The sequence below is a fragment of the Mya arenaria genome, chromosome 13 (genome assembly GCF_026914265.1).
Source record: "Mya arenaria isolate MELC-2E11 chromosome 13, ASM2691426v1".
NCBI classification, from domain to species: Eukaryota; Metazoa; Mollusca; class Bivalvia; order Myida; family Myidae; genus Mya; species Mya arenaria.
Genome location: NC_069134.1, coordinates 33,157,928 through 33,185,366, shown reverse-complemented (window position 1 = coordinate 33,185,366; position 27,439 = coordinate 33,157,928). Strand labels below are relative to the sequence as shown.

Genomic DNA, 27,439 nt, shown 5'->3' with positions numbered 1-27,439 from the left:
CGTGAGTGAAAATGGCGTAAATTCGGTGCGGGACAGGTTACAAGAAGACCGGCAGAGGACAGTGAGGGAAATCGGTGACTCTGTTCAGTTAAAAAGGACAGTTGTTTATAATATCATGGAAGAGTGGTACGGAAATATATTTAAGCAATGGGTTGAACGCCACCGTAAGTGTGTACTTGCAAAAAGAAGGTATTTTGAAAAAAAATGACGTGACGCAATGAGACAAGGAAGTGCTCCGTGACTTGTGACCTGTACTTTTTGTAATGTTTTTTTTTGTGTATGTTTACTTCGTAGTATATTGTTGAAACTGTCAGGATTTGTTTGTATTAGATAAAATTGTCAGCTGCTAAAATTTAAAATGCATCCTATGAGTTGTATGTTTTTTATGACCGCAGTCTCAAAACTTTCCGGACATCCCTCGTAAGTTTGGTTGGTTTTACTAAAAGGATGACATATTCTAGAACAAAAACAAGCGATCATTACGGTATCCAGTATGATCTTCCTGCTAGCATTTTTTGTGAAATCGCTAAGAGCGTTACAGATACGATCATAAGCATCAAGTCGGTTTCAAAGAGTTTTGGAATACGGAATTGTTGATTTCGAACAAATTTTACTCCACGGTCTAAGCAAGGTAAAGTTGTTTGTTAATATTTATGTTCAACCATTTTCGGCATGTGTTCGCAAAGATACTGAGGCAAGTTAGTACTGTTTGGGCGATAAATAACGTCAGACATCAGGATAAGGTCCACTGTGAATGAAACAGAAATGGCTACACAGCTTCGAACATATAGCCTAACCCCATTCTTTAAACACATGAATTTGCAATTTGTTCAATTAGATAAATCATAGCGACCCAGCCAATCTTTAAGGGTGTTAGTATATATTTTCCACCAAGCCTCAGTTGTTTTCTTCTCATCCGCCTGATTTGGGACACTTTATCGAATATAAAATAGCTATGTTCAATTAATTTTATTTTTCTTATATTAAACGTAACCTAATGTTTAGAAAACAAATGGAGCTTTCTTTCTATACATGGTGTTAGTCTGTTGGTAGTCGTGAAATCTATTTATCTGTTTTACTCCGCGTCCAAATTGAGCAATATGCTAGAGTATGTGTAGGCACTGTATTTGGTGGTGTGTAACCTGTACGTAATGGCTAATCAATAGACTACTATTGCTTCGTTGTCCTGATTCAAGCAATTTAAACTCATCTATGTTTCTTTAAAATCTTTATAATCTTTCTGTAATAACATATGCATTAGTTTATGCATTTTTTGTTATTTATAATATAAACAAGGTACAAATAGCGTTTTATTAGAGATATATTTTTAGAAAGTGTATATTGTTGTCTATAAAACACCTAGCAAAAACAATAAAACAACACATTTTTAATTTTTCGTCAAGTATTTGACATCACAGACGACAGTTTGTGTGAACAGACTCCCAATGAAAACTTTTCCGGCGCCGTATGCCGCCACCGTCGACGCCGTAAGCTCGTCGCCGTCATCTGCGTAAATTTCTTCCAATGACGTCATCACACCACCACGTAACTTTATTCGTAGAACCTGTTTTAAAAAAATCAGTATTTGTCTTAAATAACGTATTGTTGATTGGAAAGATGCAGGATGTATACATAATTACTTGTTGTGTTCAACTGTGATGTCTAAAATATTACAACGTTATAGAAACTACTATGTTCCTATATGAGGTAAAGGGTTTGAAAATCACCTTCGAAATAAATATTAAGTGCTAAACGCACTAAGCGAAGGTGTCATTTGGGATCGATGTACGTCATCTACCCAAGCGTTGTATTACACATCAAGAAACATCTAGTATACTGCGGTTTCTGCAAACAATTGAAGCTTAAGGTCAATATAAATAAAACAAAAGTGTTGATTTTCAGAAAAGGCGGAAAATAACAAAGATCACTGATTTTTTTTATACGCCGGTACCACTATTGAGATTTGGAATAATTTTGCATACTTGGGAATAGTTTTTACAACAGAAGGGTATTTTATGCAGGCCACAATAAAAAAAAAACAAGCTGTCAAACGCAAAAGGCAATATGCACGTTAAAACATTATTTAAATAAATTGTCTAGCATTACATCTGATCATAAAATTGAACTGTTGGATAAACTTATTAGGCCTGTTTTATTTTATGGGGCTGAAGTATGGAGCTCCATGAAAATAATTCATATAGAACGAATACGTACGCAATTTATAGAAAAATACTTTCAGTATAAACTAGTTCACAACACGACTTTAACCTAGCAGAGACAGGAACTCTTATGACGCTGCGTTCATTAAACATGGTTGAATACTGGTTGAAATTAATTTGTTTGCCGGAGCACATTTGTCAAATACTTTATTCTTATTTATAAAGTTATGTTAGATGAATTGAAACTCGTCCTTTAAAAAACTGGGCTAAACAAGTCAAATTTGTTCAAAATCTATTGGGAGTCTATCATGTTTTGTCACCACACAGTGTTGGAGTTTACACAAAATGTTTCCTACTTTTTAAACAAAGACGAACAGATAACTATGGCCAAAATGTTCATGGTAGACTCAAAGATTCTTCTGGGCCCTTATTTGATAGCAACATGTTTCAATTTCATTTCCACTTGAATTTAAATGTGTAAATATTGAGAAGTATAGGAATGCAATTTAAACAAATTAAGATCATGATTGCATAGGCTTAATATCAAAACTTGGAGATGGAATAAAACAAATATTGTTGATAGGACTTGTCCATCATGTACCATTTTAGAAGATGAGTTTCTCTTCCTTTTTGAATGTAATTTGTATTTCAAAATTAAACAATGATACCTGACCATATAGTATTATAGAAAGCCAAGCATGTTTAAAACCATTGTGCTTTTTATGTCAAATAATGTCATATAGTTAAAACCTCGCTGCATTTGTATATAGAGATTTGAGAAAAAGAGTTTACTCTGTAGCTTTAGTATGCTTAAACATAGTATTTTATCATGTGACTGTCTTCTGGAATCGTAATAAATATTGGCTTGATAAGGTCTTATATACATTTATTTTCTTTAAACTCAAATTAATGTTTTCATTACAATATGCCATATTGTTTTCTTAAATACTAAATCTTCTTTCGTTTCATGTATTCACTCGCCGTTCCTCATGCATATAATTATGAACACGCATTATTTTTTACCAAGGGTAATTTTTTATCTAATTCATTGTATATAATTATGTTGAATGTTTGAACTGAAATAATTTTTTATTCTGTCCTGATATGTTCTATAAAAGAAGATATTTACCTGAGATGCCGGTGTTTTCCCGAACCACCGAAACTAGTCCACAATCCTATAAGTGACGGGATGGGAGCCGATCCATAAATCCCCCGTCTCTTGGTTAACTTCTATGTTGTCCACAGCCGAGTCCACGTACTATTTCTGTTCACAATGAAATAATTAAAAGATTATTTTTAAAGATGGGATTATGAAATGTTAAAAACGGAAATACATTTGCAAGCGAAAAAGAGTGTAAACGGCATCATATTTTAAGCGGAACACTACAAAAAGGGATAAACTAAGTGTTAAAAAAAAGGAGATGCATTTGCAAGCGGCTGGCATAGAGGGAATTAAAAAATGTTTAAAACGGAAATACCTTTGCAAGCGGACACCAGTAAAAAGAGAGTCAACTGGATTACGTTTTATAAGCGGAACATGATGGATAAACTGATTGTTAAAAAATATAAAAGAAAAAAAAGGAGATGCCTTTGCAAGCAGGTGCCAAAGAGAGAAAAACAAAGAATGCTAAAAACGGAAAAACATTTGCTAGTTGGCTACAAAAAGGATATGTCAAGACAAAAATCTATGCAAGTTTGTGACAACAAAGAATTGAAAATGACAAGGAAAAGACCTTTACCCATGATCGACAAAAGGGATTCAATTATAATTGGGAATAATAATAATAATAATAATAATAAGGGAAAGATCTTTGAAAAATACCTCTGCAAGTCAGTGACAAAAATATATTAAAACAAGGTTCGGGGAAATACATTTGCAAGAAGGCGACACAAAGAGAATTAAAGAACGTATAGTGGAGACCTTTGCAAGCAGATGATATTAAATGAATTTACAAAATGTTAAGGGACCTTTACAACAGGCGACAATGAATTTTAAAAACGGACATTCATTTTTTAGTAAACATCTTTTATGCAGCAACATTTTGAATAATAATATAAATGCTATTTTTTCTGTTTAGATTTAATACGGAACAATGTAAATAGTGATCTACTTATCTCACCTTGTATGTTCATTAAAATAGTGTAGGTGGTTAAAGAAATAAAATGGTACCCATGTTGTTGTCAACTTGTCATCCCTCTGTAATGCGTGGATTATTTTTGTGCCCAATTCAGCCACGTATATTGTCCTTAAAATACGCTATAAAATATAAACATACAGATATATAAAAACAGACGTAATGTTAAGTAACTATTTTGTAGAAATGTTCTGCTTGTTATCATTGTGATATAGCCAAATAACAACTTTTATGATACCTCACATCAATAATGCTATGCCACTTGTAAGCATGAAGCCATGTTCCTGTATGCTTATCGAAAGCTGACGGGAAACAAGCAGGAGAAATCGTATAATTTCGCAGAAATAGGATTAAAACGAACCATATATATCTTACCAAGCGTTAGTGATTACTTTGTTAAGAACCTGAATATCTGCACAAGTAGCTCTGGCATTGGGTCAGTCTTGAGGTTCATAGCTTGTTACAACAAAGTCAAAATATTATTTCCTCACTTTTTATCTGGAGAGGCATTAATGCCGTTCAGTAGAAAGTATGAGTCCGGGAGAGCGCGCATCACCTGATCTCCGTCGTAAAACAAGATGGCGCCTTCCGGGATGTGGAGCCAGTGTGAGAGGCGGATCCACACGAACGACCGGAACCAGGTGAAGCGCGTTATGTAGAACTGGTCGCGGCCCACCACTACAAGGTCGTTCATGCTGAAAAGAAGTAGAATTGTTTTCAAGTATTTAATCATAATACACAAAGTGTGAAAAGCATATCGCGTCGCCTATCAGGACAACGATACAGCTATTGCTTTGTCATGCATTTTGTATTTAACAGTTATTTTAGTTTTGATTAGGGTAGTCTTAAAGACTGGTAGCCTTTTGAGAGACTATGTAAACGTTCATCGGATGGACTTGGTTTGGTCTTCCAGAACTTCCATACCACTCAACTACTCTACTTGATCTTCATATGTCAAAATGGGATCGTTTATGCTACAGATAAGTTTATGATGGACACATCTTTGATTCGAAGCTTTAAAAAAAAATATATGAAATAAGATATGTTTTCACGAAGCCGTATTGCCAATATGTGTGTTCTTACAAAGCGAAACTTAAGTCGACGATAATTCAAATGAACAAAAGGTTAACAAATCTTCTGTTATAGATTAACAGAAAGAAACAAAAACATTTAGACATCCTAATTTCTTACAATGTGCTTGGGTCAACAATGGAACGAATATGTCTAAGATGAAGTCTCTTCAGGACGACCTCGAACACTTCCACGCGATCAACCGACTCAGGATGGATTAATACGTACAGGTATAAAGAGTCTAAAAGTATAAGTGTATTTTTAAAAAAAACAAACTATATGCTTCATCAGAGTTCATGCATATAACCCTTCTTGAGTGACAGTGCTGGCATTTTACCTAACATGAGTAGGGAAGTTCATGAATATTACCTGCCTTGAGGATGGCATAACATGAATATTACCTGCCTTGGGGATGCCAGAACATGAATATTACCTGCCTTGAGGATGGCAGAACATGAATATTACCATCCTTGGGGATGCCAGAACATGAATATTACCTGCATTGGGGATGCCAGAACATGAGTATTACCTGCCTTGAGGATGACAGAACATGAATATTACCTGCCTTAAGGATGTCAAAACATGACTATTACCTTCCGTGAGTTTGGCATAACATGAGTATTACCTTCCGTGAGTTTGGCATAACATGAATATTACCTGCCTTAAGGATCGCAGAACATGAATACTACATGCCTTGAGGTTGGCAGAAGACGAATATTACCTACCTTGAGGATGCCAGAAGATGAATATTACCTACCTTGAGGATGACCGAACATGAATATTACATGCCTTGAGGTTGGCAGAACATGAATATTACATGCCTTGAGGTTGGCAGAAGAGGAATATTACCTACCTTGAGGATGCCAGAAGATGAATATTACCTACCGTGAGGATGCCAGAACATGACTATTACCTACCGTGAGGATAACTGAACATGCATATTACCTACCGTGAGGATGACAGAACATGAGTATTACCTACCGTGAGGATGACAGAACATGAGTATTACCTATCGTGAGGATCGCAGAACATGACTATTACCTACCGTGAGGATGACAGAACATGAGTATTACCTACCATGAGGATGACCGAACATGAATATTACCTACCTTGAGGATGCCAGAACATTAATATTACCTACCTTGAGGATCGCAGAACATGAGTATTACCTACCGTGAGGATGACAGAACATGAGTATTACCTACCGTGAGGATGACAGAACATGAGTATTACCTACCGTGAGGATCGCAGAACATGAGTATTACCTACCGTGAGGATAACTGAACATGAATATTACCTTCCGTGAGGATGGCAGAACATGAGTATTACCTGCCTTGAGGATGGCAGAACATGAGTATTACCTACCATGAGGATAACTGAACTTAAATATTACCTTCCGTGAGGATGGCAGAACATGAATATTACCTGCCTTGAGGATGGCAGAACATGAATATTACCTGCCTTGAGGATGGCAGAACATGAGTATTACCTGCCTTGAGGATGGCAGAACATGAATATTACCTGCCTTGAGGATGGCAGAACATGAATATTACCTGCCTTGAGGATGGCAGAACATGAATATTACCTGCCTTGAGGATGGCAGAACATGAATATTACCTGCCTTGAGGATGGCAGAACATGAGTATTACCTGCCTTGAGGATGGCAGAACATGAATATTACCTACCGTGAAGATAACTGAACTTAAATATTACCTTCCGTGAGGATGGCAGAACATGAATATTACCTGCCTTGAGGATGGCAGAACATGAATATTACCTGCCTTGAGGATGCCAGAAAATGACTATTACCTACCGTCAGGATCGCAGAACATGACTATTACCTACCGTGAGGATGACAGAACATGAGTATTACCTACCGTGAGGATGACAGAACATGAGTATTACCTACCGTGAGGATCGCAGAACATGAGTATTACCTACCGTGAGGATGTCAGAACATGAATATTACCTACCGTGAGGATAACTGAACATGAATATTACCTTCCGTGAAGATGGCAGAACATGAATATTACCTGCCTTGAGGATGGCAGAACATGAATATTACCTGCCTTGAGGATGGCAGAACATGACTATTACCTACCGTGAGGACAACTGAACTTGAATATTACCTTCCGTGAGGATGGCAGAACATGAATATTACCTGCCTTGAGGATGGCAGAACATGAATATTACATGCCTTGAGGATGGCAGAACATGACTATTACCTGCCTTGAGGATGCCAGAACATGACTATTACCTACCGTGAGGATCGCAGAACATGACTATTACCTACCGTGAGGATAACTGAACTTGAATATTACCTGCCTTGAGGATGGCAGAACATGAATATTACCTACCGTGAGGATCGCAGAACATGACTATTACCTATCGTGAGGATGACAGAGCATGAGTATTACCTACATTTAGGATGGCAGAACATGAGAATTACGTACCTTTAGGATGGCAGAGCATGAATATTACCTTTCATGTTGTTGACAGAAAATGAATATTACCTACATTGAGGATGTCAGAACATGAAATTCACCTACCTTAAGTATGCCAGAACATGAATATTACCTACCGTGAGGATGGCAGAACATGAATATTATCTACTTTAATTATGCCATAACATGAATATTACCTACATTGAAGATGCCAGATCATGACTATTACTTACCTTGAGGATGCCAGAACATGAATATTACCCACTTTGAATATGCCACATGATGAATATTACCAACCTTAAAGATGGAAGAATATGAATATTTCCTACCTTGGGGATTACAAAACATGAGTATTACCAACCTTGAGGATGCCAGAACATGAATAATACCTACCGTGAGGATAGCAGAACATGAATATAACCTACCTTGAGGATGTCAGAAAATGAATATTACCTTCCTTGAGGATGACAGAACTTGAGCATTACCTTCCTTGAGGTTGGCAGAACATGAATATTACCTTTCTGAATGAGGACAGTATATGAATATTAGCTTCCTTGGAGGACAATACATAAATATTACATATCTAATGATTACAAAAAATTATCAAAAATGCAGGGACAAACCTAGTAGTCGAAAATTCAAAAACAACCCCTATTTAGAGGCACAAGACAAAGGCCCAAGTAACAAGAACCATAGGCACAATCATATTAACATCACATACACAAATGCAAACACCAGAAACAAACTTACTCCACATACACAAATATAAACACCAAAAACAAACCATACCCTCATCAAAATTACTTTCCCGTTAAATGATGGGATTACAGCCTTGGATCGGTCAATGAAACAGGTGTTTTTAGACTCCACATATAACACGGTACATTTATAACAGTAATAATTGTGTAATAATGTCTTCAAGTGTATGACCTACAATAAACCTGGCATTTTAACAAGAAGCTCATACTAGACCAAAATTTCTCTAAACTAAACATGCCTAAGAATGTTATTTCAATTAGAAAAAATACTTAACATTATTTTGTTCAATAAAAAATGGTATATTGTGATTATCATAAAGATAATTCTTGTCTAAAGCATTAAAAACCTGTAAGAAGTTAAACATTTCGCAAATTATAGAAAATAAATTAGTAAGCTTAGCTTTAACCTGTTATAAGGGACTTCGAGAAATGTGGGACTAAATTTAAGAATATATGTAAACCAATCCTATAAATCTAATAATAGAGAAAACAAAACATGGGGCATGGCGTCATTGTTTCAGCATTGTAAATCTTTCTAATTGACTTCCTATTATCAGTATACCACGTTATAAATTACATCATGAATGCTACGTCGAAAGGCAGTATTTTGCTTCAAATAAAAGACTTTTAACAAATATAACTTTACTATTTATTGACCTTTTAAATGACGCAGTCTATGCCGCTTACAGAGCCTCGTCTTCTATATTTGACCAGAGTTTGATTGAGAGTTTAGTTTTTTAAAACACTTTGAAAAACCTTTTCGCAGAACCGCTGCCAGATAGAGCACTACTAATACATCATATTGGAAACAGGTTTGTTGAAGTGTTTCAGGGAGCTTATAACCTAATTAAACTCATGTAATAAAACGAAGGTGGGGCCTTTTTGGGCGGCATAGACTGCCTTTTTGTTTCATTAAACAAGGTGAAAAGAAAGTTATCATTTTAAAATTTTCATTTTAAGCAAAATGCTGCCTTCCGACATAGCATATATGACATCATTTATCACGTTATACACACACACTGATTTTGCCATCTCTCAGAAAAGCTTTTGGCTACACTTACCGGACTCTGGATCCCTCCATGCTGATATTCCGTGGCACCGAACCATAAACCCGTCCATATTTGGGGCGTCTGTGATTGTTAGCGGCGTCATAACTGACGTCGCACCGTTGACGTCGATGGATAAAATTTCGCCGCGGTTGCCGTTCCATTTAAAACCCTTGTAAGGAAATCAAAATATGACAAAGAAAAGCGATAAGGACTTATTCGTTGGTAACAACCTAGCTTTAGTTTAGTCTCTTGAAACAGATTCAGTTTTATCCTTTATTTTGTGTAAACTGAAAATGGTCTTTAAAACTGTGGAAATTATCTCCGGGGAAGGTTGTCGGTAGATTTTATCCGAATACTACTAGACGAGTAAAATTTGGGGAAATTGCGGAATGAGAGAATGCGCGACTGTTAAAGAACTTGGATGTTTCAAATGCAAGGGACTAGGCGATCTATTGCGTCCGAGACCTGATTGTCAAATTTTGCATGTGTTACCTATTGTGGGCTTACTGAAACCTTTCAGAAGCTTTATCGAGTCAAAAACATAATACTTTAAATAAAAGTAAGTTAGCTCTTAAGGTTCTGGTCGTGATTATAATGGCTTTAACAATGGCATAAAAACAACATGATTGACAATACCAGTCTTCCTATCTCGGATTATCCGTTTATCATTTTCATCTGCAAATTAATCGTATTTAAGTATACTTACGCCAGACGCTATAAAAATTCCATCTCCAATGTAGATCAGGTCTTCCGTCCCGCCATCTTTGATGAAAAAAACGGGGGTTAATATATTTTTCTTTCTTTAGACTGTGTTCTGTTTGTTCTATTACAATGGCAATTATACTAAAAAGCGATTATAGTGTTTGATGATAAAACATAAAATTACTGATTTAAAATGTTGCCATGGCAACATTTTTACAACTGTCACTGGTTCGCTGTTATATTTTAAAACCAAGTATAATACACCTATCAATATTTTGCCTAAGCGCATAGGGGGTCTGGGGGTATTTAGGATGGGATTTAGAAAGCGAGTTACTCTGAAGCCGGTATTTCGACAGGTTCAGTGAGACCACAACTGGGTTACTATACCAGATAGTTTTTTTAATTGATTTAAGATGACTGGAACACCTCCGACCTCCAGAGATTTTGCTAAATTGCCCAGCCCAAAGTGTGGGTCTTCAACGACAAATTTTGCAGTCTGTCTAAACCCTCTTTGTTTGTCCCCACTCCCTTTCTGGAGGAGCAAATCATTGATAGGATAGATATATAAACCATAACAATTAAAAATAAAGAATTCGTATGTTTAATTACCGATGTTAACAAACCTTTTCGGGCATAGTGGCACGGTCCAGGGCGAACCTTAGGTATGATATTTCTGCTAAAATCTGCCCAGTCTCTGAAACACAGTTATTTGTTATTCAAGCTAATATACTTTATTAATGTAAACGCTTATGTAACTGACAACGGCATGACCGGATTGGTTCTTATTTATCGTTTCAAAAAATCTAAACGACTAAAGTTCAGTTAGGTCATATAACTGTTTTATATAAAGTGAGCTGTTCAGCTGTTTGCACATACGTGTTGGCTAAACTGTCGATGAAAGCAAACTATGAAGATACCTATATGGATATACAAGTACAGCCACTTTAAGACATGAAGAATGTCCAACCGACATAAAATATTATCTGAAACACGTCTGTTTAGAAGGTTGGTGTATCGACTTGGTTCCTTAGTCGTCGTTGTGGTTGTTGGTGTGCAGCGAAAACTTTTATTGATGAAAAAGAAGGAAAATGTATCCACATAAAGCTGGTAAACATATTTACAACAAGACGATTTCTGTATTTCGACCATTCATTTTGTGTAATTAAACTTCGAAAGTCACAGTTCAAACATGATTATGAGTGATGTAACATGTATTGCATGACATTGTTAAACAATAACCCAACAGTACCACGGACACAACTGATTTTACATGTATTTTATCGCATAGTGAAAAACTAAACCCAACAGTACCGCGGCCACAATTGGCCTTGCCTATATTTCATGGCGCAGTGAAAAACTAAACCCAACAAAACCGCCGCCAGAACTCACCTTGCCAGTAATTTATGGCATTCAATAGCACCGTGGCAACGACTGACCTTACCTGTATTTCAAGGCGAAGTGAATAACTCAACCCAACAGCACCAAGGACGCAACTGACTATACCTGTATTTCATGGCGAAGTGAAGAACTAAACCCATCAAAACCGCGGCCACAATTGACCATACCTGTATTTCATGGCATAGTGAATAACGAAACACAACAGCACCGCATACACAACTGATCTTACCTGTATTTTAAGGAATAGTGAAGAACTAAACCCAACAGCATCGCGGCCACAACTTAGCTTACCTGTATTTCAATAAATAGTGAAAACAAAAACAAAGAGCACCGCAGCCGCAACTGACCTTACCTGTATTTCATGGCAAAGTGAAGAATATATCCCAACAACACCGCAGCCACAACTGACTTTACCTGCATTTCATGACGTAGTGAAGAACAAAACCCCACAGCACCGTTGCCACAATTAGCATAACATGAAAAGAACAAAAAAGAACAGCACCGCGGCCACAACTGACTTCACCTGTATTTCATGGCGTAGGGAAGAAATGGCATATTAAAGGACGAACCCAACAGCACCACAGAAACAACAGACCTTACCTGTATTTCACGGCCTAGTGAAGAACTAAACCCATCAGAACCGCGGACAAAACTGACCGCAACATTACGTGGTCAAAATGTTTTAATACTTTATTCACAAACTATCAGATCTTGCTTATATCCACTAACTATTATGCATTAGCTTATTATCAAATACAGGTTAACTTCTTTTATTTCGCATATGCGAGGCATTATAAAGTTTAAATGATGATATGCCTTGATAAGATATGATATACATCGATATAACAACGAAGCATTAAATGCACGTTACCGTGACGATTTAACCACAGACAAAACTTAATAAATGTGCGCATTGATAAATCAAGAAAAAAAAAACATTATCAGTAAAAATAGAGATTTATTACGTATTAACTAGTGATGCAAACGAATGACAAAAATCGATATTCTAATATTCGTTATTTGTTTCGATTGAATATCTGATTACCGTAATAAATATTTTAGAAGTTGTAATTAAATATTACTTTTTGTATTAAAACACGCTTTCCTTATCGTTGTATGTCGCGCGGGTCTAAACATAGACACTCGTCCATTCAGAGCTCCTTAAGTAGAACACTTACGAACATCCATACACACATATAAACACCCAGCACTATCTCAATCTGATTGTCAGTGTGAGATTTTCAGTGTCTGTCATACAAGCGCCTAGATGCGTCTGTAATAAAAAGACGTTTAAACCTCAACTCGCTCAAATTATTCTAATGGATTATTGATAAGAATAGGTTTACTGTCAAACTAGCGTTTTAAAATTTAGTATTTAAGAGTAAACTGTTAATAAAATACTGCACTTATTTTGAGAGCTTTCGTAAAATTAATTAAATAACGAAACAAACAGTCGTCGACGATCACATCAGATGGAGATACCATATAAATTATATCAAATCCTTTAAGGACATACTGACTCCACTAGCGGATTCATTTGGTGGGGCGTACCTCCTTAAAAAAGTCCAACTTTACTTTTTTATTTTAATATTGAGAAAAAAAGTAATGAAATACGCCCAAAATGCCCCTGCCTCCTGCCATAATTCAAAACCAGAGAGATGGCACATGCAATATACAATAAACATTATCATTGTTAATATGTTTATGAGCTGTGATGTGGGTAATTTCAATTAACAGGTAAAAGTGTATATTAGGAAAGCTAGGATAGTGATTTCTTAAGATCGTTGATACAATACAAATTAATAGGAACTTAATATAAATATGACATTTATGAAGGCATGTCTTCAGATATCAATAAAGGTTATATGTATAATCGTTTTGACTACTCAAACGTTTAAAACCGCTACTGAATAAACAGATAAAAGAGGAGTATCTGGGTTTGATTTGAGGTCACCGAGTCGAACAAGTGGCTTAGCACTTTGAATAACTTAATACAACTTTCTTCACAGACGTTTTAAAATAAATAAAGTTCAAAATAACGAAACGTTTCAAATAGGTTCACATGTTATTTGTTATGGTACTTTACAAATTTTATTGATTGATTTTATTGATAAGAATAGTTTTACAAAAAATCTAGCGTTTTAAAATTAGTATTTTAAGGGTAAACTGTTAATGAAATACTGCACATATTTTGAGAGCTTTCGTAAAATTAATTAAATAACGAAACAAACAGTCGTCGACGATCACATCAAATGGAGATACGTTATCATTTATATCGAATGCTTAAAGGATATACTGACTCCACTAACGGTTCCATTGGGTGAATCCTTGACACTTTTTATTTTGATATACTATTAGGAGAAAAAGAGTAATAAAATACGCCCAAATGCCCCCTGACCCCTGCCATAATTTGAAACCACTTCAAGTTAAGTTCAGAGTGATGGGCGCAACTAAAAAGGTTACACCCCCAAAATTGCTCCCCATGTGACGTAAAATCATGGCCCGCCCCTGGACCCTTTATCAGTGAATTTAGAGTGGATATGATAAAATGAAATACATTATCTAATCATTTATCATGTAAACGATAGGTGGAAAAATATAACCATACGATATTTAATGATAATTTTGAAGCCATACTAGTCTTGTGGAATCGTAATAACTTAATTTACTGACCACGTAATGTTGCGGTCAGTTGTGTCCATAGTGTTGTTGGGATTTTTTCTTCACTATGCCATGAAATACAGGTAAGGTCAGTTGTTGACGCTGTGTAGTTGATTTTTGTTTTTGACCATGCCATGAAATACAGGTAAGGTCAGTTGTGGCTGCGGTGATGTTGGGTTTTGTCCTTCACTATGCCATGAAATACATTTAAGGTCAGTTGTGGACGCGGCGTAGTTGAGTTTTGTTCTTCACTATGCCATGAAATAAACGTAATGTCAGTTGTGGCTGCGGTGCTTTGGGTTTTATTCTTCACTATGCCATGAAATACAGGTAGGGTCATTTGTGTCTGAGGTGCTGTTGGGTTTTGGTCTTCATTATGCCATGAAATAAACGTAATGTCAGTTGTGGCTGCGGTGCTTTTGGGTTTTATTCTTCACTATGCCATGAAATACAGGTAAGGTCATTTGTGTCTGAGGTGCTGTTGGGTTTCGTTCTTCACTATGCCTTGAACTACAGGTGAAGTCTGTTGTGGCCGCAGTGCTGTTGAGTCTTGTTATTTACTCTGTCATGAAATACAGGTAAGATCAGTTGTGGATGCGGTGCTGTTGGGTTTTGTTCTTCACTATGCCATAATATACAGGTAAGGTCAGTAGTGTCCGTGGTATTGTTGGGTTATGTTCTTTACTACGCCATGAATTACAGGTAAGGTCAGTTATGGCCGCATAACTGTTTGGTTCTATTATTCCCGATGCCAAAACATACAGGCAATATCATTTGCAGTCAAATTTATGTAATAGTAAGATTACCTGAAGTGATATTTTAATGATATAGAATGGGCGGAGTGCACGTAGCGAACGAGCCTTTCTTTATCCTTAATATGTTACTTCTGGTTATCTTACTGACTTAGAATACAACCTCATTGACTAACACATTGTTAACGCAAAATGTGTGGCAGGAAGTGTTTATCGGAGGGATGGCAGTATGCGGACCTTAAGACACCTGCGAAAGTTGAAATTCTAAATGATTAAGTCTACTACTAAATAGGTGTATATCTGCAATTTTATCGCTGAAATTATAGGTTGTATTCTAAACTGTTGGGGTGCTTAATAAAGTACAAAAAACAACAACTTTGCCTTATTGCACCGTTAGTTTTTGTCGGTTAGTTTATGATATTTAATTTAGCTCGGCATGAAACGCTGATAAGAATCAATGTCGAGTCTGTTTCCTTTTTAAAACCATGCGAATGTACCCTTGTGGTGATTGAACACACAAGCGCTTGGATGAGAGGCGGACACTGATACCAGTGTGCCACTCTTGCCCAAGTTTCTCTGTTCAGCATGGAGCATGACTAACATACCTGAACCAGAGAGATGGCACATGGAACATACAATATCCATTATCATTGTTAATATGTTTATGAACTGTGATGTGGATACTGTACTTCTTAGACACCCATTACAGTTTTCTGAACACACCAAGTGACAACAACCAGGCTGTGACATACAACTATCTCGACATTCTAAGAAGGTCCGAGTGGGACTTTTGTGTATTTATTGCGTATAACGGCTCTTCTACAAGTACAATTATACAGCTGACCTGCTAACATTTGCAATGAAATTTAAATGGAAAGTTTCCATGGTTTGTCAGTCTATTGTAAAAAAACACCTTATGTTTCAGAGACTGGGCAGATTTCAGCAGGAAAATTATACCCAAGGTTCGACCTGGACAGTGCCAGTTTGCTAGGAAAGGTTTGTTCCTGCGTTGGTTGAGTGTTTGTTTGATTTTCTTTGTTTTTTCGATAAGTGTATTGACAACGTAAAAGCCATCATATTCTGCCGGAAAGATTCTAATAGTATTGACCTCTTTTCTACTGCAACAAAATTATCAAAATTGTTGTAATGCTATTTCTGTAAAAATGTTAATCTTATTGTCAAAACATTCTATAACAGTTATTGTGGTTTTAATGTGTTCCAATTAATTATTATCATTTTCGCTCTGTGGCCAAAATAAAACAAACAACAAAAATATTAAACTAAACTTCTGTTATTCGTCTTTCATTTCATCAAAGAGGGCGGGACGGAAGACCTGACCTACATTGGAGATGGTATTTTTCTCGCGTCTGGCGTAAGCATACTATAACAATTATAATTTACATAATTTAATTTTAGAAGTCTTAAGTTAAACACTCCTTTTAATGAGCTACAATCTTTCGCAAGGTTTTTTAAAAAGAGAAATACTACCTTTAAAATCATACGACGATACGACGAGTTGCATTTTGAATTTTGGAATATAATATGTTTACCTGAAAGGAAGCAATATGTTTAATTTGATGGTTGCAATAATTTTGTGCTTCTATCGCTTGAAGGTCATGTTGTTGTTTTTTCTACAAGGGATTCGAATGGGAGGGCGACGTTGGTAAAATTTTATCCATTAACGTCAGCGGTGACAAGTCAGTTATGACACCGCTTGCAATCAGAGACGCCCCAAATATAGACGGGTTCATGGTTCGAAACCACGGAATATCAGCTTGGAGAGATCCGGAGTCCGGTAAATGTAGCCAAACACTATACTGAGCAAATGTTAAAAAGGATTGCAAAATAACGAGTCCATTAGACAGATTTACACTAAATGACACAAAAAAGGGTCACTTAGAGAGTTTTACACTTGCTGAAATAATGAATTTTACAAAGACTAAGTCTTCCCAAAATATAGTATTATTTTGTCCTTTAGGAAGGCAATACTCATGTACGTTACGGGCGTGAAATGCATTGTTCATGTACAGATAACCTCATTGGAGGTCAAAAGTCATGTACCGTCACCTTCACGGAAGGTACTATTCATGTACTGTCAGCAAAAGGAATGATATATTCATGTGGTGTTACCCTCAAGGAAATTTATATTCTTTTACTGTCACCCATAAGAAGGTTAAATCAATGTAATGTCACCTTCATTCATGTACTGTCACCCCCTTGAAAGTAATATTTATACATGTCACCCTCAGGTATGCAATATTTATGTTCTGTTACAATCATGGACGGTAATATTTATCACCGTTATGCAATACTTTCAGGGACCCTATATCTGTATGTATTGACACATCCTAAGCCGGTGACGTCATCGACTGATCGAGTGGAGGTGTTTGAGGTCGTCCAGAAGGGACTTCATCTTAGATATATCCGCACCATTGTCGACCCAAGCTTCACATTGTAAGTAAACTGGCATGTCTGATTTTTATCTGTCGATCCTAAAATATCTGTTTTCATATTTCCTCTATTACATTTCGAATTAAAGATGTGTCTTAGACATATCCTCTGTATTAGCAATATTACCTTCACATTGGAAAATTTTAAAAAGCGTGAGAGTGGTGTATTGGTACGGAAAACATCTATGACCGCCAAATGGGACACATGTATCTTTGTCCTGATAGGAAAAGCTATGCGCTTTGAACCTTTTGGGTACTATATTAAATGGTTGGAAGATACTCATCATTTTTCCAGCATGAACGATCTTGTGGCAGTAGGCCGCGACCAGTTCTACATCACGCGATACAACTGGTTCAGGTCAACCTGGTGGATCCGCTTTGCACACTGGTTCCACATTCGGGAAGGCGCAATCTTGTTTTACGACGGACAACATGTGGTGCGCGCTGTCCCGGACTCATATTTCCTGTCTAACGGTATCAATGCCTCTCCGGATAGAAAGTGAGCAAATGCAGCCTAACTAAAACTCTTTTGTTGTTGCTAGGACTGAAGCGATGGTAGAGCGTATTTATTTATAATAAATTACGTTCGGATTATTCACAAAGTAATGACAAGAGTTTATTAAGATTTCGATTCACGTCTGGTAAAACATATGTATTTCATACAAGCTGAACCATTACTATGAATGTTTCTAAAGGACAATATATATGGCCGAATGGGGAACGAAAACTGTCCACGCTCTAAAGAGGGAAGAAAATAACCAGTTGACAACAACATGGGTAAACAATTTATTTCTTTAACACCATCAATATTTTAAAATAATACAACAATAGAATTTCTATACGTCGTAGAATAAAATACATAGTCCTTACTTTGTTCCATTAAAACATTCTTGAAACCTCTATGTCGCCCGCTTAGAAAGGTATTTCCAATATAACATTCTTGAATCCCTCTATTTCGCCCACTTACAAAGTATTTCCATTATAACAATTTTAATCATACAATGACGCTTGCATGCCTAGGTATTGCCGTTAAATTTATCCATCTATTTCGTTTGATTACAAAAGTACCGTTATAACTCTCTTAATCACCCAATAAAGCTCCCATGCATAGGTATATAATTTTATGATGCTTTTATCACCCTACACCACGGTAACCTGTTATATTTCAAAGGTTCGTCTGCTATCATGTTTTTAATTCCTTCATTGAGAACAGACAGAGTACGTGGATTCGGGTGTGGACAATATAGAAGTTGACCAGGAGACGGGGGATTTATGGATCGGCTCCCATCCCGTCACACACAGGATTGTGGACATATTCGGGTGGTTCGGAAAACTACCTGCCGCCCAGGTTAACATATAGCTTTCACATACAAACATAAAATATATATAAAGAAAGATAATTTTCTTCTGCCACAATTATTTAGTCTTTATTCAGATGAGGCAACTAGGAATAATAAAATAACACAAAAAAGTCTTAGCATTTTGACATCATGACGTCAAAACAGTGACGTTAAAGTAACGAGGTATGACATGGGGTTAATCTATCCTGTATGATTAAACGTACTATTTTAATAATTACAGAACGTGTGCGGAATACGTAGCATTGTATAATGTAATATTGTGTTTGAAACAGTGAAATATCATTTTTTATTTCACTGATAAATCTCTATAAACTACCGGATGGCATAAAATAGAACTGGACGTCACCATTGAACACCACAACTGTGTATATAGCGCATACTTGCTTTCTATTTCCAATCAAAAATACGCTTTTAGAATAAAGAATAATGCTCCTCTACACTAGGTTCTACGAATAAAAATACGTGACGGTGTGATGACGTCATTGGAAGAAATTTACGCAGACGACGGCGACGAGCTCATGGCATCAACGGTGGCAGCATACGGCGCCGGGAAACTCGTCATCGGGAGTGTGTTCAAACAAACTGTCGTCTGTGATGTCAACTACTTGACGGAATGATTCGGGATGTGTTTTTGTTGTTGTTGTTAGATGTTTTTGTTTAGCTAGACAACTATAAACTCCTTATTTATCTTAAATAAAACACATTGTGTACCTCGTTTGTTTATATCAATTAATGTAAACGTTATAACAGAACATATTGTAAGCTCAAAAACATAGAAATCATTTGCAAAAACTGTATATTCAGTGTGTGTATACCACGTGATAAATTACCTCATTAATGCTAAGTCGGAAGGCAACATTTTGCTTCGAATGATGACTTAAAAGTTAAAACAAAGATAGTTCTTTTTTTCTTCACAAGTTGAATGGCAGCCTATGAAGCTTTAAGAGCACATTCTTCGTTTTATTTCCGGAGTTTTATGACGTAATTAGTTACCTCAAACACTTTAAGAAGCCTGTTTCCAAAATAATGTTTTGAGGGTGCTCCATTTTGCAGTAGTATTGTTGAAAGGTTTGTCGAGTGTTTTAAGTAACCGGATTGTGGTAAAAGACCGAAGGTGGGACTCTGTAGGAGGTTGTATACACACACTGATATTGCTTGAATTAAGAGGCCGAATAATTTTTTTAGAAGCAATAACGTACTAGGTAACAATATATTCAATAGCTGCTCCATTTGTACGCGAGGTCAGGAATTCTGGGTTCACGATCCCCGCTATGTATTCGATAAAAGCTCCACTTGTGCAATAAACATCAAGCATGATTAGAAAAGGTTAACGTTCCATATACAAAAAAGTAATAGGTTTAACACATTCGATAAAGTGCCTCAGATCAGACACAGTGACGAAATGGGAAAAAAAGAAGTAGATCAAGGAGACCATATTTACGGTGTAAACACTCACCTGCGCCATCCCACAGTGCTCCTTAGCCATGGACCAGTCTTCATTATCAAATGATACGGTGTTAACACTCACCTGCGCCATCCCACGGTGCTCCAAAGCCATGGCCTAGTCTTCATTATCAAAAAATACCGTGTTAACACTTACCTGCGCCATCCCACCATGCTCCTAAGCCATGGTCCAGTCTTTATTATTATATGATACGATGTTAACACTCACTTGAGCCATTGACCAGTCCTCAGTGTCATATGAAAACAAGTAGCAGGAATCGCCGTGATGCATCCAACCTGAATTACACGTCCGTAGCCCTGGAAACATATCAGTGCGTTTATGTGTCTATGAGCAAAATATAATACTTGGCATATATTAACATTTAACCCTCCTTAATATACATATAAATATTTCACATAGTGCAATGATTTAAATGAAACAAAATTCCACACGAGGAAGAATACATTGTAAAACCCGCAAACACAGACAAATATTTCAAACGATATAAAAAAAAGTCTAGAGTCGTTGGTGGTGTTCTTAACGTCGCTGTAGTAGTTGGTGATGTTATTGTTGTTGTCGGTGGTGTTGATGCAGTAAATATTGTTGTCTGAACTGTTGATGATGTCAGTGTTGTGGCCTGACTTGTTGATGATTTAAAGGATGTTTTAAGACTTACTGAGGTCGAAAATGGTGATGTCTGGCTTGTTGGTAGTATATATGCAGTTGTCTGATTTGTTGATGATGTTAATGTTATTTTGTGATGTTGTAACAGATGTTGTCTGACTTGTTGATGGTTGAAATGATGTGTTCTGATTTGTTGACGGTGGAAATGATTCGTTCTGACTTGTTGAGGTTGTATGCACAGTTTTCGGAATATGTGTTGTTTTATTGTTTGTAGTCATCATATCGGTGTTATTTGTGATCGTATATATTGTAGTCTAGAAAAAACTAGATGTGGACGGCGAACACATATAATCGGTCAATGGTTTTCCTTTTGAAGTAGTTCGAGGTATAGACGTCGTTGTGGGTATATGTGTTATATTGGGTGTTTTATCCGTTATAGTAGGTGCAGACGTAGAGACTGAAGTAATAAAGAAACACTTATATTAAACACTCATTCGTATTTGGTTCCCAAAGAGGACATTTCAGACATGTTTCTGGCAAACGAAGCATCATATAACGATATTCAGTGAACAGATTAATATTAATTGAAATACCTTTGCATATCGTTGTATGAGAAATCTGAATTTATAATTACGGATACAGGGCAGAAGGTTATAGATTTCCATAAGTACATTATTATACTCTGTGCAGAAATAGAAAAATAAAATTATTAACGCCAAACCTAGATCTTGTGTCGGGACACTTCCAGGGCAAGTTTGTATCATTATTTGACTATTATTCTCCACATATCCAACCTGCCATTGAAACAAACGCGAATATTATATTATATACAGAACACAGGTATCATAAAGTATCGTACTATCATTGATACATTTTTATCTATAAAACTCCATCTCTGTTATTCAATTCTCCATGTCATTTCACAGCATTATTTGAGGAAATAAAACAATATATTTGGAGCATTAACGCGATACTGTCGATCATGTAACGTATGTGAAGAAACGTGAGAATGAACTGATTAGTAAGAAATCAGTTTCAACAATAAAATGCATTAAGGGTCTGTAATTTGTAATTTCTGTTCCTTTTTGCATTCTGTCATTTGTTTTCACTGCCATATGTACAGTATCTCTTACATTTTTAACTGAAGTAAGAATACTATGACAAAGCCGACCAAACGACGATTTGCAATCGAATTCGTAGAGGTAGCCAATGGTCTTACCGTTTTTGTTTTCTTGCAGATACACTGCTGATTTTACGTTGTAGTTACATATGCAAGCATAGTCTTGCATATGTCATTAATTTTGCCATTCACAATACCATTTACCTGGGGATGTGTGAGTTTGGTTTGTGGACACCAAGTTGGACAAGTGGGTTTTCTCAGCGTTCTCAAGTCCCCCCCCCACACACACACAACAAAAGACCATTAATTAATTAATGTACATGGGTGTACGAGCTTCGTGTTCAAAATATGTTGTAACGTTACATAATGTTTTAAATTGTCATTCAATTTGTTCCGGTCAATAGCATTCTCATCCATCTGAGGTTTGATAATCAAAATCTAACGTATAGCATCATCGCTCTGGTGTACTAGAAAGGTCAATGGCTGTTCTTTCAAAGACCGACCTTTTATATAGGTCCTTTTCAATGTGAGATGGCACAAAGCATTCGGTATTACTATTCACTGAAGTTGTTCTTACGTTATTTTCAAATATTTAAGCCCTTATAGTTCTTGAGTTTTAAGATAATGGTCAATGTCAATAGTTTGTATGTTTCCATCCACCACATGGTTCACGAAAGTCAACCTCAGGTGACTTTTGTTTGCACATTTTTTCGGAGACGCAGATTTCTTGGCTTAAAACGCCTTGATGCTAAGTCGCCTGTAATGCTAAGAGTCTATATGCGTTGTATGAGATGATGATGATGATTGTTTTTTGTTTGTTGGTTGCAAACATATTGTCTCTTATAAGGCTCTTTTTGTTATTTATTATTGATCCAATATCGATATCATATTGATACACATATATGCAGAATATAAACCGTACTGCAAATAAAACACGAATTTGATAATGCAGTTTTCATGCACTATGTTTCATTTTAGTAGCCATATTAAGTTTTTAATTTTTAACTGATAACGTTTAGGTTTAGACTACAAATACTCTCCAATAAGCATCCGGAGAAACTTTTATGATACCACGTCTTTCAGACGGCTTGTTTCAATTCGAGTTAGATGTATGAACGCAAATTTAATGCAATGAGACCGAGCAAAGTTTAAAATACTTTTTATAAGCATGACGATGTTCGTGTATGAATGGTGGTACGCCCATATGTCGTAGTAAAAACGGTTACATCGGTCTCTACAGGAATAACCACTAGTATTACAAACAGTTTTTAAAATATTATCTGTATAAATATTACACAAAAACAAAGTCATTGATAACATGTTATAATGTTGGTTGATTAATAATGAAGATAATGTAGATCCATTAACGATTATTTATATTGCATAAGCCCTGAAACTTCAGAAATTCAAATTTAAAAGAACCGTAAATGTTTATTTAATTACCTCTTATATAATAAGAATAATCACCCAAAAGGTTTTAAGGTAATAATTCATCTCCCTATACATTTCAATGTAAACAGACAGCATGGGAAAAATACTATTTCTAGTGATTCATGTACATGACAAACATAACTTTAAGTAAAATTCAGTTCAATGCAAATTGATCTAAACAATAAACAGGTATATGACGTTTCCCCAAAATATATTCACTCCCTTTGAAGTTAGGTACCGTTAATTTTTCATGCAATCCATGTTGCATATGACCGGCAAAAGCAAAGTTTGAGTCCAGCAGAACATATTTAATATCTGAGATATTGACGAATGATCTCTGGTTCCAGGTTCTGGACTGAATTTTAAATACAACAACTATAGAGTTTGTGCATTACTTATACTCAAACAAACTATTAATCTTAGATATAGAGAGTGCATCATGTACCACATCCGGGCGCTTCGTATTTCGTTATAGCTTATCTATAATGGACAAGGATCATTTATTCAATAAATGGACTGCAGGTTACATCGTGCAAACAACACATGCCAGTTCCCGGCCGTTAACATATGGAGGACAAGGCAGAGAGCCGCATCTAGCCTCAACCAAATACAGCAAATGTCCATTATCATTTGTCTCGCCCCTTGGCAGAAAATCTGGTTCAAAGTCCACACAGATGTGGCTTATGGGTCCCGAATGATCATAATAGGCGGTAAGGAGATACCCATGGTACTCTTTTGTCCATCCATTATAACAATTGTTCCTTCCGGGTATCATCAGTGTTGTATGCTTCCGTGCAAGACAAACGGCACACGGGACGTCCTGTTGATTAACATTGTAGGGGAATATTTGGGTATAACTATCGTCAAACTCGGTACCATAGATGTAAGCCTTGTATCCATCACCGACACTGTCGGTGTAGTTAGACCAGGTTGGGTCTTCTGGCAAACAAACAGTATCGCTTCCGCTACCTTTGTGGGTGTAGTGTTTTCCAGCGGCGTATCCTGAAGAACGAAAACGAAAATCCTATAAAATTATTTAAGAATATTTCAGAGTACACTTTAACTGCAATCGGTGTCCTCTAGTCCTCTTTAAGTTCAATAAAATGATGATAACTACAGGGACATGTTCGGTAGCGTAACATTTAAACTCGATTCTATTTTAAACCCATTTAATCGCAGCGAACGAAAATAAGAAGCTGCATATCATTTGTGTTTGCTTTAGTACCGCAAAAAAGAACGCGATGATTGAATGACTGACATAGTATATATATTTATATATCTATCAGTACAATATGCATAATAATTAACAAAATAAATGACAATGATTTATTTTGATAGTTACTTAGTTCCATCCACAACAAAAACGTTCCTTTAGCGGACATTGTTTAATAGCATTAACCTCTATTAACTAGCTATGACGTAGTTAGACGGTCATATTTTGCCCCATCTTGTGTACGTTCAAATGGCACTTACCTCTATTAACCAGCTGTGACGTAGCCGGACATTTTGTTTGCCCCATCTTTACTATACAAATGGCACGTATCTAATTAAGGATTGATCGGATTTTTTCTTGCGTTTATGCTGTTTGAACGCAGTTTGGCACGCTAGCAAATTCCATGAAACGCGCTAGCGCTTCTTGGTAATTTGCTCGCTTGCCCTACTGCGTTCATACAGCATGAACACGCAAGAAAAATGCGATCAATACTTATATTTACATTTACTAAAAAAAAATAATTTTGACTTAAGATTTAATTTAGCAGTATCTTCTGCATTTGAGTATTTATTCTTAAAGAAGTGTAACCGACAGCAACTTGCTGTGACATAGCCGTACAGTCATTTTTGGCCGATATGGTGTACGATATAAATGGCGCTTATCTATATCAACTAGCTGTGACACAGCCGTACAGTCATTTTTGGCCGATATGGTGTACGATAAAAATGGCACGTATCAATGTCAACTACCTGTTACGTAGCCGGACAGTCAATTTTGCCATATCTTGTGTTTGATATAAATGGCACTTATCTATGTAAAGTAGCTGTGACGTATCCGGACAGTCATTCTTGCACTACCTTATGCACTATACAACTGGCAAACACCTCTACTCAGTCATCTTTGCCCCATCTTGTGTTTTATACAAATGGCACTTACCTCTATAAACCAGTTGTGACGTTTCCGGACAGTCGTTTCTGCCCCATCTGGTGTACGATACATATGAACTACCTGTATAAAACAAGATCATCATGTTATACTCTTTGATTGTAATAGCTACCATATATACTATGTTACCATTACAGAGTATATTAGCTGTTGAAAACATGTCCACAAACACACTTTTGTACTAAATTGTGACATTGATGAAACGTATGAAGAAAACATTATATACACCAACTTCTACATGCCTTCAAACTAGTTTGAATAGCAAATGTGAGTTGTAAAATCCGAACTGTTGTTATTATTATTTGTTATTGAGTTACTACATGTTTGTAATGAATCCCTTCTTGTATAAAGAGATTGTGCAATACAAAATAGTAATTAAGGATTGATTCTTATGCTCGCACTGCATTAGAATAAGTTCTTATATTTACATTTCCCGTTTTATTGCTTTATGTTTTGTGGTGTTAATGATTTGGATTGTAATAATTTTCGCGATAATCAAGTAAATTATCGAGATTTTATAATTAGTGTTTTGCTTATACATGACCCAGGTCTTTCTTGTGAAACCTCTCCTAATGATGTCACGAAAGATCGACCGGTTTATGCCAATAAACGCAAATTTTATCGCACAGAACATCAACTGCGAATATAAAAATATCATATATTTTTAAAGACAGAAAAATTACTTCTATTTCGATAAATGTGTTCATACCTTTTTCGATTGTGCGCTGATGTTCCTGAATAACAGAGCTGTGTTTATACAGAGCGAGTTCCAACTTCTGTATCTTCTCTTCCATTATCAACATGTCCTTCATCATTTTTCTGTCATAGTCGTAACGTGAAAAACAGATTGGTTCCTCTTCCGCTCTGCATATGCTTTGCAAAAGCAAGAGGAAAAAATATGCGAAAACAGTAAAAGCTAAATTTGACGTACGATTCATTGCGTCAATGTGTATAAGTAAAACAAATAAATAATTGTTGATGATTGAGTAATCGGAGTATTCTTATTTTATTTAACCAAGGCAGCATATTTAACAACGGATGTAAACACTTAATGATACTTGTTTTACAAGTGTTTGACACACTGTAGTATGTACTATCGTTAATTTGACAAAATTTTACAATGCTTTATTAAATATACATGGTTCAATGTGATTCAATTCATAATACAAACCCAAATGAAGAGGACATTCAAACGTCCATAAGTTTCTTGCCGAATTATATTCCATTCCATTCGACTCTTAAGTGATGCAACACAACAAAATAAATCTCACAATTGCCTCCTAACTTGACCTTGAAAGTTTGTCGATGTATAATGTGCTCATTGTGTGTCAGCTGTGATCTTACGCGTCAAGTGTTTTTTTCTAAATACTTACAAATATAACTGATAACCTTGTTATTTGGAATGTGACCTCTAATTTGGCCAATGACTTGAAACGTACGCACCCTCACATTGGATCGAGGTGGTATTTGGTACAAGTGTGAATGGTTTTCTTACCATAATTTACTTTAGATAATCAGTGAATCGTGCATCACAAATAAACGTGTTATAAAAGAAAGTGCGTTTTAAATGAGTGTAGCAAATAAATCATTTTTAATACCTGAATAATCTTCGCCTACCGATCTGGATGGAATAGCTCAAAGTGTTTCTCCACGGGTAACAGACCATCGTATGATTTATCGCATAATTCGCACCGAGACGAGTTCAAGCCGTCATGGCAAGTT

At 36.2% G+C, this 27,439-nt stretch overlaps 3 protein-coding genes across 9 annotated transcripts; 1 reads left to right on the top strand and 2 right to left on the bottom strand.

Moving 5' to 3' along the window:
- Positions 1-1,534: 1,534 nt before the first annotated feature.
- Positions 1,535-12,894, bottom strand: LOC128214618 (serum paraoxonase/arylesterase 2-like). 5 transcript variants are annotated; one of them, XM_052921185.1, is made up of 10 exons: positions 12,799-12,894; positions 10,942-11,012; positions 10,323-10,378; positions 9,629-9,785; positions 5,486-5,606; positions 4,786-4,989; positions 4,330-4,405; positions 3,289-3,423; positions 1,728-1,845; positions 1,535-1,564 (listed from the first exon to the last, which is right to left on the bottom strand). In XM_052921185.1, exons 4-8 carry the CDS (start codon positions 9,717-9,719, stop codon positions 3,418-3,420), a joined length of 498 nt encoding a protein of 165 aa, XP_052777145.1. In that variant the 5' UTR covers positions 9,720-9,785; positions 10,323-10,378; positions 10,942-11,012; positions 12,799-12,894; the 3' UTR covers positions 1,535-1,564; positions 1,728-1,845; positions 3,289-3,417. The 5 variants fall into 5 exon arrangements, with proteins under 5 accessions (XP_052777145.1, XP_052777144.1, XP_052777142.1 ...); XM_052921184.1 differs by lacking the exon at positions 12,799-12,894 and adding an exon at positions 12,317-12,452; XM_052921182.1 differs by lacking the exon at positions 12,799-12,894 and having other exon boundaries at positions 10,928-11,736.
- A 1,441-nt stretch (positions 12,895-14,335) lies between these two features.
- Positions 14,336-19,650, top strand: LOC128214951 (serum paraoxonase/arylesterase 1-like). Of its 2 annotated transcripts, none has more exons than XM_052921673.1 (9): positions 14,336-14,460; positions 16,055-16,125; positions 16,446-16,501; positions 16,768-16,924; positions 17,448-17,583; positions 17,875-18,078; positions 18,275-18,356; positions 18,793-18,927; positions 19,384-19,650. In XM_052921673.1, the coding sequence occupies exons 1-9, from the start codon at positions 14,396-14,398 to the stop codon at positions 19,555-19,557; spliced, it is 1,080 nt and encodes a 359-aa protein (XP_052777633.1). In that variant the 5' UTR covers positions 14,336-14,395; the 3' UTR covers positions 19,558-19,650. The 2 variants fall into 2 exon arrangements, with proteins under 2 accessions (XP_052777633.1, XP_052777634.1); XM_052921674.1 differs by lacking the exon at positions 14,336-14,460 and adding an exon at positions 14,818-14,831.
- Positions 19,651-23,388: 3,738 nt separating this feature from the next.
- On the bottom strand, positions 23,389-27,027 carry LOC128214248 (short-chain collagen C4-like). 2 transcript variants are annotated; one of them, XM_052920625.1, is made up of 4 exons: positions 26,889-27,027; positions 26,427-26,590; positions 25,709-25,780; positions 23,389-24,561 (listed from the first exon to the last, which is right to left on the bottom strand). In XM_052920625.1, the coding sequence occupies exons 1-4, from the start codon at positions 26,903-26,905 to the stop codon at positions 24,083-24,085; spliced, it is 732 nt and encodes a 243-aa protein (XP_052776585.1). In that variant the 5' UTR covers positions 26,906-27,027; the 3' UTR covers positions 23,389-24,082. The 2 variants fall into 2 exon arrangements, with proteins under 2 accessions (XP_052776585.1, XP_052776584.1); XM_052920624.1 differs by lacking the exon at positions 26,889-27,027 and having other exon boundaries at positions 26,427-26,704.
- Between the last annotated feature and the right edge of the window lie 412 nt (positions 27,028-27,439).

Bases quoted from the DNA above. Each gene is read 5' to 3' on its own strand.
- LOC128214248 (XM_052920624.1), bottom strand. From the start codon at position 26,655: ATGAATCGTACGTCAAATTTAGCTTTTACTGTTTTCGCATATTTTTTC. The intron at 25,781-26,426 runs GTATGAACACAT...TGTTTTATACAG, and splicing joins TCAGCGCACAATCGAAAAAG to GTAGTTCATATGTATCGTAC. The intron at 24,562-25,708 runs GTAAGTGCCATT...TTCGTTCTTCAG, and splicing joins GTCACAACTGGTTTATAGAG to GATACGCCGCTGGAAAACAC.
- LOC128214951 (XM_052921673.1), top strand. From the start codon at position 14,396: ATGTTGCGGTCAGTTGTGTCCATAGTGTTGTTGGGATTTTTTCTTCAC. The intron at 16,126-16,445 runs GTTTGTTCCTGC...ATTTCATCAAAG, and splicing joins GTGCCAGTTTGCTAGGAAAG to AGGGCGGGACGGAAGACCTG. The intron at 18,357-18,792 runs GTAAACAATTTA...CATTGAGAACAG, and splicing joins ACCAGTTGACAACAACATGG to ACAGAGTACGTGGATTCGGG.
- LOC128214618 (XM_052921185.1), bottom strand. From the start codon at position 9,719: ATGACGCCGCTAACAATCACAGACGCCCCAAATATGGACGGGTTTATG. The intron at 5,607-9,628 runs GTAAGTGTAGCC...TTATACTTTTAG, and splicing joins ATGGAGGGATCCAGAGTCCG to ACTCTTTATACCTGTACGTA. The intron at 4,990-5,485 runs GTAAGAAATTAG...ACTTCTTTTCAG, and splicing joins ATTGTTGACCCAAGCACATT to CATGAACGACCTTGTAGTGG.